This window comes from Sus scrofa, chromosome 3 (genome assembly GCF_054392235.1).
Source record: "Sus scrofa isolate SSC_HxYL_T2T_F1_AM1 chromosome 3, Sscrofa_HxYL_maternal_Yorkshire_Landrace_v2.0, whole genome shotgun sequence".
In the NCBI taxonomy this organism is placed as follows: domain Eukaryota; kingdom Metazoa; phylum Chordata; class Mammalia; order Artiodactyla; family Suidae; genus Sus; species Sus scrofa.
The window spans coordinates 37193365-37208868 of NC_139385.1; the positions used below are offsets into that span (position 1 = coordinate 37193365).

General features: G+C 51.3%; 1 protein-coding gene across 2 annotated transcripts in view; it reads right to left on the reverse strand.

The window, feature by feature from the left end:
* Positions 1-15504, reverse strand: part of SNX29 (sorting nexin 29) — a 548246-nt gene that overhangs the window by 168276 nt on the left and 364466 nt on the right. For both annotated transcript variants that reach the window (XM_021088060.2, XM_021088055.2), the window contains 2 exons: positions 7083-7138; positions 3244-3325 (listed from right to left, as the gene is read on the reverse strand). In XM_021088060.2, the coding sequence (XP_020943719.2) occupies positions 3244-3325; positions 7083-7138 (138 nt within the window). The remainder of the gene's footprint in view (positions 1-3243; positions 3326-7082; positions 7139-15504) is intronic.

The window sequence follows — 15504 nt, forward strand, 5'->3', positions numbered from 1 at the left end:
GAAAAAACAGATACAGTGAAACAAAACAAGAGAGTTGACTGAGCGGAAGTCTGTGCTGGCCAAGGCGCTCCGCCTGGGCCCGCCTCTGCCTTTGCTCAGAAGAAAGATGAGCGGCGTTAGCGGCACAGTGGCCGCCCCGAGACGTGCTCCGCCAGCGAGCAGAGAGCTGAAAGGGGGGTGAGCCTCTCTCCCTGAGGAACGTGTTTCTGACTGTCCAGCCTCTGTCCCCCAAGCCCACCAAGCCCCAGGGATCGTCCTGCTGTCCGCCACTCTGGGACGGACTGTTCGAGATCATCGCCACCCAACAGAAGCTCCCGTGATGATGCAAACAGTCCACACCTGTGTCATCCACTGTGCCAGCCACCAGCCCCATGTGGGTACAAGGCACCTAACAGGTCGCTAGAGGGCCTGAGGAACTCGGGTGTAACAAATCTTTCCATTTTATTTAAGTTAAACTGAAATGGCCCCACGTGGTTCGCGGCTATCGTATTGGAAGGCACAGATCTACTGAGAAAACTACACGTGCTGACCCTCTTGTCTTGGCTCTTCCAATGAACTTAGGGTTCGTTCTGAGGTTACACCCTTGGCTTCCTTGGTGGGAGCGCATAGGGAAATTAACGGTGATTTGCCATAGGGATGAAATGGGCATTGTCTACCATATCCAATATTATTGCTTCATCCAAAGCTCTGCATGGAAATTTTAGAGTTCCTTTAGGGAACTGACATATTTTCTTCTCATTAGCAATGGAACTATCTAAAACTGCCACATTTCCATTTTCACATCGGCTGTCAGGAAGCTCAAAGGAAATTTACCAACCAATAAGAAAACCATGTAGGATTATATATATATATATATATATGATTTCCACTCTTCCCTTAATGGAAACGCTCTTAGTTTACATTTTCTATGACTCTAATATTTTATCTCTTACTTCCATTTTATCATTCTTTTCTGAGTTTCTCTAGAAATTATCTCAAATGTTTTGTGGAATTATATAAAATGCAATTGTTAACTAAGAAAAATAATGTCCCATGGTGCCAGTATTTAAACGAGTGGCCCTCTCTCCCACCATTTAAACAAAGACCAAAAAAAACCGCATTGTAACAAAGACTTTCTGAGATGCTTCCAAGCACAGGCTCAGATTTTGCTCTGAGGTACCAACCAGAAGCACTGCCAGCTAAAAGGAGAAAAACAGAGGTGCTTCTTCATGCACGCCAGGGTCAGGAGAGACGGCAGAGCCCCCCTGTGTGGGATGAAGTCGCTCTGGGTGAGGTGGGGGCTGCCCGGCCTGTAGCTCCCAGGAAAGCTCTGGAAACGGTCAAGGATGGGGAGAGTGTGGCTCGGATGCCACCATGACCACCGTGGAAACCATCTCCCAGGCAACGGCACATTTGCTGTGTCTGTCTCAGTCCATAACTGACTTTCCGTAGCTAAAACCTGCCCAGCTGCTTCCTGGGGTGAGGGGCGGGCAGGAGTCAAAAATGAAAGGTCAAGGAAACCTCTCAAGTGATCTCGTGTTTTAATTCAGCTCGAAAATAAAGCTGTCCGCTTCACTATTTTCATCCTCCAGCCATCACCTCCCAGCCTTCTGATGACCGCAAAGCAGAACTGAAGGGCACTCAAGTAAGAGCTTTTTTTTTTTTTTTTTTTTTTTGGTATAAAAAGACAAGAGAATATTCGAAAATATTGAATTCTCTTTTCAAGCCAGAGCTGAGAGCATCACAAACAGAGATTCTGTAACACTTACCAAAGTGCTACTGTTGCCGAGCCGAACAAGAAAACAAAAATGTTTGTACAAGCATCTTTGCCAAACTCTAGCTCATTTGTCCCTAAGATTGCAGGCAAGAAGCAGGTATCACGCTCATGCTCGTTCCTATAGACACACGACCACCGTCTGTCCCACCACTAAAGGCCAAACTCAGCAATCATTTTGGAAGATGAGGGACGAGGCCCAAGTGCCTCCTGGACGCCGCCTATTTCTAACCCTTGTTTCTAAGCCTTGTTATCATTTCCGTTTCACAGACGAGGAAGCCGAGATTTACATAAGGTCACAAAATTGAAACCAGGGCTTCTACTGTCATGTTCCGTGTCCTTTTTGCACCACCCCAGTCCCTGGGGAAGGTATCTTAATAGCTGAGACCAATTCTTCAGGGGTCAGTTCTCCACAAAGAAAAATGGCAACAAAGCTCAAGGCTGTTCACAAAGCTCATGGGAAATAGGAACAAAACCTAATGAAAATGTGGTGATACACGCCGAGAGAGAGCAGGACCAGAAGCGGCTAAGAGTCACAGCAGAACAGTCCGGGACAAAGGAACATGGAGGGCTGGAGAGCGGGCAAGAGAAAGAGAAAGATAAGAGAGAGAGAAAGCATAAGTAGGCAGGGCTGGAAGAGGTATCAGAAAACCAGAGAAAAGTTGGAAAACTAGGGTTCCAATTGCTGGGGCACAATCACCTTCAAAGCAAAGATCCCATGGCCCCAGATCCTCAGTCCTCCCACAGACGATGGGGGGGTGGGGGGCAGCTCTACCCCAAGGAGGCAGAGGGCACATCTGCAGTTTTCACCTGTCAAGCATCTGTCGCTCCTTCTTTGGAAAAGAGAAGCCTGGCTTTTGTCTGTGGAGACCTGGCCCATCACACAAATCCATGGCCTATCACACAAGTCCATCGCCCATCACCTGAGTGCATCACCCATCACGCGAGTCCATCGCCCACCACGCGAGGCCATCGCCCATCAGGCGAGGCCATCGCCCACCCGTGAGGTTTAGGGATGGGCTCGTGATCCGAGACAGACCCTCCAGAGATACCCAGGTAGGCTGAGAGTCTGGTGCTGCTGAGCTGCCTGGTCAACCCACAGAAAGCACCAGCCTGAAAAGAACGGCCAAGGAGAGAATGACAGCGGATTCTGACCATGGGGCCAGCCGGGCCTGAGGCCAGACCCATGCCTCAACTTTTCAGCTGCTGTGCAAGCCAACAACTCCCACTTCTGCTCAACTGGCCTGAGTTGAGTGGTCAGGGCCACGCCGGGAAGCCTGAGCTGCACAGGGACCTACCGCCCTGCCTCCTCCTGTCTGACAAGAGAACCGTTTCCCCGGGGAGGCTGAGCAGGTGGAGGCTGGCCTTTGGAGGCCGTGGCCTTCTAAGTCCAGAGCTCCACGGCCGAGAGGCAAAAGCACCAGCAAGTAACAAACAAGCCTGGATTCCATCCCAGGGGTGACATCCAACTGGAAACCGCTGGTAACTACCTGATACACATGGAACGCGTTGGCGGCTTTGCCCCGGAGAAACACTGATGGGATCCAGACATTGATGAGCGCCCGGTTGGATCTGAACAAAAAAAAAAACAGATCAAAATTGGTCAGTTCAATTTACCCAAAAGAAGGGAGGCGGCTATTTTCTCCTCTAAGAGGCATTAGGCACAATTTATAACAACCTCTATTACACTTAAGAGGAAGCTAAAGGATCAGTTTAAGTCTCATTTTAGGATGGCACCACAGCATACGGAAGGTCCCAAGCTAGGGGTCGAATTGGAGCTGCAGCTGCTGGCCTACAGCACAGCCACAGCAATGCGGGATCTGAGCCGTGTCTGGAACCTAGACCACAGCTCACAGCAACGCCAGATCTTTAACCCACTGAGTGAGGCCAGGGATCAAACACACATTCTCATGCATGCTAGTTGGGTTGGTAATCCTCTGAGTCACAACAGGAACTTCCCCAAGGTTATTTTTAAAGGACTTAGTTTACTATGTGTGTGTGTGTGTGTGTGTGTGTGTACGTATATAATGGTGTGTATTCTGGAATGAGAGCGAGCTGCCCTTCAGGTTCTACTGAGTGATGGTGGCCCCTAATTTATCTGAACCTCAGTTTGCTCCTCTGAAGAGGGGGATGACAACAGGAAGCCTCCATCATGCCTCAGAGGGACCCGGGCACTAACACCCACAGGGCTTCTAATGCCTTCAGAGGAGTCATGCTACCTCTTCACTGTGCCCACTTTAGACCCTGACCCCTGTTCTAAGATCAAACTCCATGCAAGAGCTTGGGAGACCACCATTCATGGTGATGAGAGCCCCAGCTGTCTGGGGGAGGGAGAGGGGATTCCAGGAAGCCAGGCTCAAGGAACTCCTTCTGCAACTTTTCCCAAAACACCGTGTGTGGCTGTCATAAAGCAAGGTTGACATTCAAATGCAAAATAACGTGCTGAGGATGGACAAGGTACAGCGCCTCGCCTTCACCTGTATTATCTCGACTGATCCTCACAGGCTACTTGGGGGAACTGCAAGAGTTATTTCGGTTATATGACAGTTCTGCCTCACGAGGTGACGTGAACCGACCTCTGAGTCACTGGGTACCCACCCACCACCACGCTGCCACTGGGCTGGATCCCAACCAGGCGGAGCTGCTAAGTTCACTGTCACTGAAACCTCAGGATCAATCACAACAGCTCTCAAAACCGCTCCATGCCGATTTGGGAAGGGCTGGCTTTTGCGTCTACTCAGAGCTGCTGTGGGGCTAAGAGCGTTTTCTCCAGCTCTCCTTCTCTCTGAAGAGCAGCTCAGAAAAATGCAGCAGCCTCCTGTGCTTGGAACTCAGTGTGAGACGCGGGTGGCAGCTGCAGCCATGACTCAATGGTCTCACAACACCAGGGCGAAGGGTCTTCACAAAGCCCTGGTCCTCTCCGAAGCAGACTTTCTTCTCAGCTCTGAGCCTAGGTGCTGACCTTTGTGGGGCAAAATGAACCCCACTGATAATTCCCCCGGGGGCTCTGAGTACAAAGTGTAATTCTGAGCCACCAAATTGGTCTGTATATCTAAAGACACTCCTTCTGGAAAGGTCCCCCAAATTGTGCTAGTGGCTAGAGTGTTCCCCTTTCATGTCTGTTGGGAGGGGGAGGGGTGCAGAAGTGTAACTAACACCCTGGTTTTCTTTTTTTTCTCTCTTTATAGGGCCACACCTGTGGCATATGGAGGTTCCCAGGCTAGGGGTCGAATCGGAGCTGCAGCTGCCAGCCTATGCCACAGCCACTAGCACATCAGGTGGGAGCTGCATCTGCGACCTACACCGCAGCTTGTGACAATGCCGATCCTTAACGCACTGAGCAAGGCCAGGGATCAAAACCGCAACCTCACGGACACTATGTCAGGTTCTTAACCCACTGAGCCACAACGGGAACTCCCAATATGGTTTTCATTAATTTTCCCAGATGGGTGAGGGCTGGACAACCCCCAGGGCTCTGCTGAGGTCACCCAGGCTGGTGAAGCACCTGTCCCTATCAGAACATGTACTGCGCGGTATTAGAACTGACTGCGGGACCAGCTAGCTCCAAGATATATAAGTGTGAGTTACAGGAATAAAATAGTGATCCTGAGTCTGGAGACCAAGGGAGCTGGAGGAGCCAAATGGGCCACGGTGGCAGGGGCAGGTATGCCCCCCTGGGGTGAGGGCAGGGCCAGGGGCTGGGGGGGCCCGGGCAGGAAGCCGAGGTCAGCAAGGGCCTTCCCAGCAAGTACAGGAAGGATGAGCTTCCCTCTGGCTTTAGTGGAGATGAGCAGCCTGGGGGAGGTGAGAGGATGTGGCTGGACCAGGCAGGTGCTGCCTGAGAGCGGGAGCTGTGGCTGATTCATCCCTCTGCTGAGGACCTGGTTGCACCTCCCTGCGGCAGGTGCGTGCTAAATTCTTGCTTTAATAATGAGTCCCATCTACAGAGTTCACATCGTGGCTCAGCAGTAACGAATCTGACTAGTATTCACAAGGAAGCAGGTTCGATTCCCGGCCTCACTCAATAGGTTAAGAACCCTGCGTTGCTGTGGCTGTGGCTGGTGGCTACAGCTCCAATTTAACCCCTAGCCTGGGAACTTTCATATGCCACAGGTGCAGCCCTAAAAGCCAAAAAAAAAAATCCCTTTTGTGCCACAAGCAGCTCATCTCTGGGCTCTCCTGTGTGGCTGTTACCTGGTCCCCCCTGGGCCTCCACCAGACCGCCGTCCCCACAATCCTCTCCACACTGCACCAACCACCCCTCCCCAGGCCCAGAGGAGGCAAACTCACCTTGCTTTTCATCCTTCACCTCTTAACCTCCAACACCCCCGCACCTACCAACCTAACAGCCCCCTTCACCTCCCCTGCAGCTGCCCCAGCTCCGAGGGCCTCCTGACACACCCTGCGCTTTTCCTAACCCCGCTCTCACCACCACCACGGCCCCGCAAGGCCAGTTTTGATCTATGCCTTATGAATGAGGAATGTCAGGCCCAGGGAGGTTAAGCAGCTTGCCCAAGGTCACACAGCATGAGTCCTGCAGCTGAGATTCCAACTTGGCTCGGCCTAGCTCTGACAAAACGCTCATCGGAAAGCTGGCTTTCCCGAAACACCTTCAAATGGGGAGGCTGAACCTTCCCCCACTGAGTACAGCTGATGGAGAGAGGAGGGAGGCTCTGTTTGGCCCAGGACTCGCCCCACGCTCTTTACCAGCCCAAGGGGACTACTAATGCAAGGCGACTTGATTAGAAAGAGTCAGTCTGAAGACCAACTAAATTCCTTGGGAGGTTACCAGGTTATCAGCAGAGGTGCCAGGGTGAATTAAGTCCAATCAAAAAATCAGAGCAATGTACTGAACTATTGTTGTTTCCAATAACCCCGGGGTTGCAAACTCCAACTTCGAACAGGAGACATGCATACAGTGGAATGAGTGGAGTGGGCCAGAGCCAGGCAATAGGGAGAGGTGGGGACTGCGGTGAGCCAGCCAGCACTGTCCTGTGTGGGAGAGGCAGCCGCTGCTCAGCTCTAGCTGATGGTGGCCTCATGGGGATTTCTTCTTTAAATAGAGAAATTTAACTTTTCATGTGATACCTTCCAACTCTTAGATGCCGGTGCCAGAAAAAAAAGACAAATGTTTTTCAATACCTAAGGAGGGACATAAAACACATCTGAAGGCCAGATTCAGGTGAGCAACGCCCCACCTCTATAATAACCGAGTCAGCCGTGCTGATTTAAACAGGGACTGCGGCTTCCCCCTGTCTCCTGGGATGCAAGCCAAGCAATAGAGCCCTGTGTCTAAAGGGCCCCTCGCGAGCAGATGCCGTGGACTTACATTTCAAAATCTGACAAACTCTGGTCTTCAGATGTTTGGCTCAAATCTCCAGGCACCTGCCATGAGGAGAGGGGGAAGGGGAGAGAGAGAACACAGGTCAAGTTTCCACGGTTTGACTAATCACGGAAGACCTCCCCCCTCAGTCATCCCTGAGCGTTTCCTGTTCAGCGTGAGGTGGAAAGTCGCTGCTGAAAGCCAATAAGAGGTTTTTTAGGAAGGATGGTTAGAGATGGAGCTACAGTCATAAAAATAGGCCTCCATGAGAAATCTCTATTATCTTTACAGAAAAAGGACTGTTAATCCTACAGATATCATTGCAGGCATGGAAAGGCATGTGATTTCAAAAAGTTATCAAGGCCTAATTAGGAGCTGAGAGGCCAGATGCCAAACACGCAATGGCGAAATACCACTGTCACCACGATGGACGTCACACACACAGACACACCTGTTGTGCAGACACAAAGGCCAACGTCTGTCCCCAAAATGGCTCTAGCCTTTCCCCTCACATGCACATGCAATTTAAGCAGCCGAGCATGGCTTCCTCTTTAGACGCGGAAGGGCCCCATTAGAACAAGACCGGGGGAACGAAACTGAGCCTCCTGGCAGGATGGCAATTATTGTGCACAGCAGACAGCGAATGGCCAGCGCTTCGAGATGTTCAATAGCTCATGGTGTTATCAGACCCCGGGAAGGAGCTTCCTTCTGTGACAGGACCAAGTCTGAGCTGGAGAGACTTGAAGAACGTGGATCAAGGAGTTCCCATTGTGGCTCAGTGGAAACGAATCTGACCAGCATCCCTGAGGTTTGAACCCTGGCCTTGCTCAGTGGGTTAAGGATCCAGCATTACCATGAGCTGTGGTGTAGGTCACAGACACGGCCTGGATTTGGTGTTGCTGTGGCTGTGGTGTAGGCCGGCGGCTGCAGCTCCAATTCGACCCCTAGCTTGGGAACCTCCATATGCTGTGGGTGTGGCCCTAAAAAAGGCAAAAAAAAAAAAAAAAAAAAGAATGTGGATCAAAACTAAGAGGAAGTAAGGGGAACCATGTGGAGCAGAGGAGGGAGTGGGATGCCGAGAGAAAGGGGGCGTGCATTTCTCACTGTGCACCTGTCAGGGCGTCATCCTCCACCTCCATCAACTGTAGTAACGATCCCGGGGTGGGTATTGTCCCCCGGCCCCAGATGTGGAAACGGAGGCGTACGGAGGCCACAGAACTTGTGCAAGGCTGCACGTGTAGGAAGGAGATACAAATCCAGGCCTGCCCAACTTCAAAGGTTTTTCTGCAACAAACATTAGCCAACAGGAAAAGCCAGCTACAAGGTGAGAGGAGAGGAGAGCTGACCAAGTCTTGCCCCTAGACAGGCACTAGGAGGTGGTCCTTAAAGAAACAGCTTCTGGAGGCAGGAGAAGGCAGTGTTGTGGAGTCTAGGCTCTGGGCCATACAGCTCAGGATCAAATCCCAGGTCGACCATTTGCTGACTGTGTGGCCATGAGCAAGTCACTTGCCTTCTTTGCGTCATTCTGTCCACAGCTGTCAGATGGGTTGTTCTAAGGACAAGAGGAGTTCACACCTGCAGTGTGTGTGCAGCAGTGCCTGCATGTAGGGGGTTCTTGGAGGCTGACTCGGGCACGATGATAAAAATACAACTAGAGGAGTTCCCATTGTGGCTCAGTGTGTTAGGACCTGACACAGCCCCCATGAGGAAGTGGATTCAATCCCTGGCCTCTCTCAGTGGGCACAGGTTGCAGATGGGGCTCAGATCCCATGTTGCTGCGGCTGTGGTGCAGGCCAGCAGCTGCAGCTCTGATTCAAACCCTATCCTGGGAACTTCCACATGCTGTAGGTGTATCCATTAAAAGAAAAAAAATACAACTATTGAGAAGGAAAACCAGTATATTCTTTTATCCTTGACGGCAGAGGCAGATCTGCCCCGTCAACACTAGGGGTGGCTCACCCCATCCAAGGCAGCCTGGGGGGAGCATGGCCCAAGCTGAGCCCTTGCCAGATTCCTGCAGCCAAGCTCAACGGGGTTCTGGGCAGCAGGCTTTGCTAAGGAGCTGTGGCTGAGAGATTCACACCCAACAGGAAGAAACCTGCCAAGCCGCTTGAGAGAATGTCAGCTTCAAAGGACCAGGATCTCCCTGGGCTGGGGGTTGGGGAGCCTGCTGGGATGCCACAGCCTGTCAGGGGAAGAAGCCTCGAGGCTGCATATGCCAAGATCACTGAAAACAGCCACATCCTCTGACCCAGAAACCACACGCCCAGGACTTATCCAGAGAAAACGATCAAAGACGCCGACCAAGATTTCCATCAAAGATCATTCCTCTTTCTGGGCTTGGACAAGTGAAAGGAAAGAAAGAAGAATCTAAAGGTCCAACTACAGAGAAATGAGTCGACAAATTATGCCATGTCCACAGGAGATGTCTGGTTTTAAAAAATGAGTTACACACACACACACACACACACACACGGGTACATGCACAAAAATAATTCTGGAAAAGCACATGAGGAAATAGTAACAGCGGCTGTCGCCACGGATAGATCGGGCGTGGGATTAGGAAGAAAAAATGCGGCTGATTTTTCATTTGCTATCTTTCTGTACGATTAAAAAAAAAACCTGTCTTTTGAGTGAATTGCTTTAAAAGAATTTCAATGTGCTTCTGAAGAATGAGACAGCATTCCACGTGCAGTTATGAAAACATCTCCACCATAGACCATCACGCGAAAGCGAGGTCTGATACACTACCCCGGCTGCAAAAACGGAGAATGAAGACTATCAAACTGTATTTGCTGTTGCCTCAGGAAGCTACAGAAGTGAAGTTCACGCACTGCTGGAAGGGGCGCCAGCCTGTGGGTGCTGGGGGTGGGGTGGGGGGGCAGGCAGTGGGAGCGAGACTATTCATTCAACACTCCTTTACATCGTCTGAGTTTTGAAATACTCTATTATGAATTAAAAATGTAAATGAGTTCCCTGGTGGCCTAGCGGCTAAGGATCCAGCATGGTCACTGCTGTGAGGCAGGTCTCATCTCTGGCCCAGGAACTTCTGCCTGCCCGAGGCCTGGCCAAGAAAATTAGGCAGTAAAAAAGGAAGAGAGAGGGAAAGAAAGAAGAGAGGGAGGGAAGAGGGGGAAAAAGAGAACAAGAGCCACCTTGCCCGAGGCCCAGGGAACACTACGCCCCGTCCCCCTGGCAGCCCCAGGTCCACACAGGGTGGCAGAGGTGGACAGGGGACAGCCCCCTTCTGGGAGCGGCCCTCACTTCCAGTCCCGAGGGGCATGCCAACACAGCAACAGCACCACGAGGCGGCATCGCTTTCCTGTAACAACCCTTCCCGCCTCATCCTCCAGGAGCTCCGTGGGCAGGGGCGTCGCCTCCATCTCACAGGCAAGGGCAGGGGCCTCGGCGTGCGTAACAGAGAGGAAGCGGGGGTGCCAGGAGCGCAGGCCAACTGCCCAGGCACGGTCCCTCAGCAGCCTCTCCCTCAGCCTCAGTGATGTCAGGAGCTCAACCTTCTCTGGATGGAGCAGCTCCACAATCCCATCTGAGATCTCGGTGGACAGCCAGCACCCACGGCCAGATGGAGGAGGGCGCCCTCCTGAATGTCTGGCTCGGTCCAGGCTGAGACTCCACGTAAAGTAGGAAAACGGAGCCCAGTCAAACCACAGGATGAGGTGAGATAAGGAAATGGTCGTGTTTTTTTAAGCCATCAAGTGTGGGGGTGGTTTGACTCACAGCCGTGGACAAGGCAGAATTCAGCTCCGAAGGGACAGAGGGGGGAGTCCAATGCAGAAGGCCTGCGTCCAGTGCGTCCAGAGTGTGCGCTTTGCTGGGGCCGACGGAGAGCTCTGAGCTGCACAGCCTCGCCTGCACATGCCCCGTCCTCTGCGTGCTCATCTGTCCGCCGGCAAGCCTCACGGATGAAGTAGCCCAGACTCATAGCGAAGAGCCTCGGCTGGGGTGGACGCCTCTGATGGGGAAGGAAAGTCTGCAAGGACACGCCTGCTCAAGAGGAGACCTGCGCAGGTGTACAAACTGAGTCTAAAACCGAGGGCTTTCTTCAAGCCTGTTTTCTTTGTCGCCACGGGGTGATTTGTGGTGCCAGGCCTAGAAGCCGAGGCACAGATCTGGCCTGGTCCAAGGCGGCGGGCTTTCTCCCCAGGAAGCCCCAGGTCCTTTTCCATCTCTGCGTACACAAATCAGCCTCCCCCAATCATTAGAAAAGTCACATGGCTCGGCAAACGTGGGTTTCTTCCTCACCAATCCCATGACAAGCTGCCTCTGATGGCCCTGCTAGAAAGCAAGCGGGACGGTGGGCAGAGGGGCCAGTGCACGCTGACCACCTACTGTGCACCCAAGTGTTCGCACATTTAGTCCTCAAATGCCCACTGCAAAGCGAGTGTTACTGCAAGTCATGCTCTCCGCCTTGCTTCTCCCAACCGCTCTGTATGGCTGGCTCTTTTCACATCTTCTAAGACTGAGCTAAAATATGACTTCCTGGAGTTCCCCTTGCAGCACAGCAGAAATGAACCTGACTAGTGTCCATGAGGATGTGGGTTCAATCCCTGGCCTCACTCACTGGGTTAAGAATCCGTGAGCTGCAGTGTAGGTCACAGAGGAGCCTCGGCTCCCGCATTGCTGTGGCCATGGTGTAGGCCGGCAGCTGCAGCTCCGATGTGACCCCCTGCCTGGGAACTTCCATGTGCCGCAGATGAGACCCTAAAAAGCAGGAAAAAGAAAAAAAAAAAAAAAAAAAGGCATACGACTTCCTACGACTTCCTCCCTGGCCACCGGAACTAAGCAGACTCCCCACTATCACCCGCTGGCGTTCCCGGGGCTCAGGCACAGCTGTCCCAGGCTGTGTGTTGGCCCCTCCCTGGACAGCCACTTCCACGTGCTCTTGTTCACACAGGCCTGGCACGTTGTGGGCACTGACTGTGAAGGAGGAAAGGAGTGAATGACGGTGTAAGCTCCGTTTCCACGGAAGCGTCCATCAGGCTTTAAACTGCTCTGGAGCAGATCTGAAATCGACGTGCCTGAGGAGGATAGGCTGGTTTGGGGATAAGAGGATCCGAAGGAAGAGAATCATATTCTTTGTCTTCTAATTACAGGGCTCTCTGATTCATGTCTCAAAAGATGAGGCAAAAAAGGCAGGACAATACAGGACAGCAAGACTTTGTCCCCATCCTGAAATGACACCCATAATGTATGTTCTCCCATCACTTTCTCACACATCCCTCTTTTCCGGTAACCTTCCCCTAAGCAATTAGCTCTCACTCTGTACTGCCAAAAATGACGACAATTCCCCATCCCACCAACACCCTGCTTTCACATCTCATTTTGTAAGGAGCAGCACGTGAAATGCACAGCTCTGTCTTCCAGCCTGGTGGCAGGGCCTGAGAACAGACAGGCCCAGGCCTGCTGCTCTGAACCAAAGCAGGCCTGGGCTTCCCTGGGCTCCGGGAGGCAGCTGCTGGGTCTGGACCACTTTCAAGGCTCTGTGTTTATCTGTTGGTTTGGTTCTTTTGTTTTACAAATACAATTAGAGGCCTCAGCTGAGGCCAAAGACGCTTCTCCACTGGAGTAAAGAACTGTCAGATAGAGCTTTAAAGAGTTTTAAATTCTCTCCACTGATTAATCCTGGAGGCTGGCACAAGCGCAGGCTAAGCACCCTGCTGTGAATTCCTTTTTGCCGTATCTGTTTTGTCCAAGAGACTCAGGGTCTTGAGGGCAAAATTCTCAGAGCCCCAAGTGGTATCAGGCATGTACTAATTGCTGGGAGAACATTCTCACTGGATGGATAGATGTACAGACGAGCCAATGGACAGACGGGTGAACGGGTGGTTGGAGGAGGGCAGGGATTGGGGGGGTGGGAGATGTGAGAAAATTACCTGATGTACTAAGAACGGACATCGAGTCTCTTTCCAAGCAATGAAGACACATGGACAACATATACAAAGACCTGTCATTCAAAGACAGTCACTGCAGCACCATTTAGAAGCAATTAAAGCCTGGAAACAAGTTATATAAAACAGCAGGACATTTGGAACCAGGCTGTGCTATCACTAAGAGAGGAGCATAGATCCCCTCTGCTGACAGGGAATGATCAGCTACAATGCGTAACGACAAGAGCAACAGGCCGAACGACACGGCCAGCCAGTGAGCTACTACTTCCCTGAAGAAGTTGGGAGACAGATGTGCCCATGTGCTTGGATCTGAATTGACCATTTCTAGAAAGACACCCAAGAAACTGCCCCCAGTGGATGGCTTTGAGGGACGAGCACTGAGAAGCAAGGGTCAGTGGCAAGAAAATATACACTTTTATGGGAAAACATCACAACTTGTAAATTTCTTTACCATGCATCTGAGTTGTTGCCCTTCTAAAAACTAAATGTGACCACCTCGAAATTGTACAGTGGAAGAAAACAGTACTATGTCTGTAATGGGGAAAAAAGCCTAACGGGGACTGCCTCTGAGAGAGGGGTATGGGGACCCCCTGGGATGAGAGTGGGGTTCTGTATCTGCAAAGGCACGTGGGATACACAGGCGTATGCACTTGTCCAAACTCAGTGAGCACACAATTAAGATGCATGCATCTCACTGTCGTGTGGCACTGCTATTTTCCCTTAAAAACTGTAAACAAACAAGGATAGGCACAATCAATAACACGCAGGCTGAAGTATTTTAGAAGAAATATGTACTTGTATGTGGAATTTACTTTGAAATCCATCTCCCCCAAAAGAAAAAAAAAAAAAACAGATGAATTGATGGGATGGAGAGAGAGAAGGAAGGAGGGAGGGAGGGATGGACAGACGGATGGACAGAGTGATGGATGGATGATAAAGCAAATATAGTAAAATGTTAATGGTACAATCACAGGTGTTGACTGTGAAATTCTTTCCTATAACGGTCTTAAAATTTTCAAATAGACTGTTGGGGAGAAAAAAAAAAGTTCTGGTCGACCATGTACCAGAACGACTTATCTTTCTGGTCCTTGCATAGCAAAGGGTATTAAAAAACCACTGTCTTAGAAAGAGACCTTCACTCCATGGCTTCAAATGCAGGAGGAAAAGTAGTGATGCAGGGTGCTAGGTGGGTAGTTAATAGTTGATTAATAAAACTGCTGTGTTTTCTGGATTCTGAAATATGGTGTTATTTATCTGCTCTTTAAAAATGGTAACGTGCTGTCATTTCTTTCCTCGTTCTAAATAAATGTTTTATTTCTGAAAAAGGACTTGGATTGGGATTGGTCCCTGGGACTGAGCGCTGACTTAGCTGTGGCCTGGAACTGGCCACCACGCATCCGGCCTCGACTTCCTCCTGTGAAATCGGGTGACAGAAGCTGCCCTGAAGGTTGCCGTGAGGCTTCAACAGCGCCCTGTGAGAGCCAGCCCTGCCCCGGCCTGGTGGAGAACACTGCTTGCTAAGTGGCAGTGACTCTCATTCTTTATGAAGTTCAAGGCTGTGGGATGGAAGAGACAGGCGGTTTGGAGCCTAGCAGTCTCCATGTGTAACAGGCCAGCAGCTCCACCAGAGAGGCACGGCCCCTGGTGATTCAGACGTGCTGGGCTCCTCTCAGGGGCCGGATGCTCTGGGTCCCAGGGAGGCTGCAGAGACAGGAGAGATGAAGGCCTGGGGCTCATGAAGCCTATCATCCATCCAGGGAGACAGTCCTTAAACACAGATGACACCGTGACTGTGTGAAAAATCCAGAGAGAAGAACCGGGATGACGAAGGCGTCAGAAGGGGACAAGGAAAAGAGGTTTGGGGGATGTGTGGCTGGGCCTGGGGCCCGAAGGAGCCAGCATGCCTCTGTTTGCTCAGAGGGACGCCACCAAGGGGAATTAAGCAAGGGAGGGACTGGGAAAGGACCATCTGAATAAGTCACTCTGGCTGTACAGGAGAGATTGGGCAGCAAGCAAGGGGAACACACACACACACACACAATCTTAACTGTGCACTCCAGGTCAATTGCCAACCTGTCTGCCTATCCATCCCCTTTTCATCAACAGATTTGTTCTTTTAAGGCTCACCTGTAAGAAAACTAAAAATCCACCAATGTCTACAGTTTCTCTAGGCTTACTTACTAATATAAAGCCATTCTTTGGTTATGAATTTTCAACCAATCTCTAGGGAAAGATGTGGGCCTCTGAAGAAAGAGCTGGAAGCATTCGACGCATCCAAACTGGCTCCGGCTACAGAGGGGGCAGCCATGGCTGAGGTGTGGCTGTGTCTCCCAGCTGCAGGATCCTATAGCCTTGTGCCACATCAGGGGGTCCTGCCTGCTCCAGACAGGTCCCCAAAGCTCTCAGTAGCTGCCCCAAGGGTTTGGTGGCCAGAAATCCCCCTCAGTGCCCTTCTCAGCAAGAGCAGCTTCTACTTTGACTCATTTCCCACATCAAGGTTCTGAGGCAGAGGTACTTTT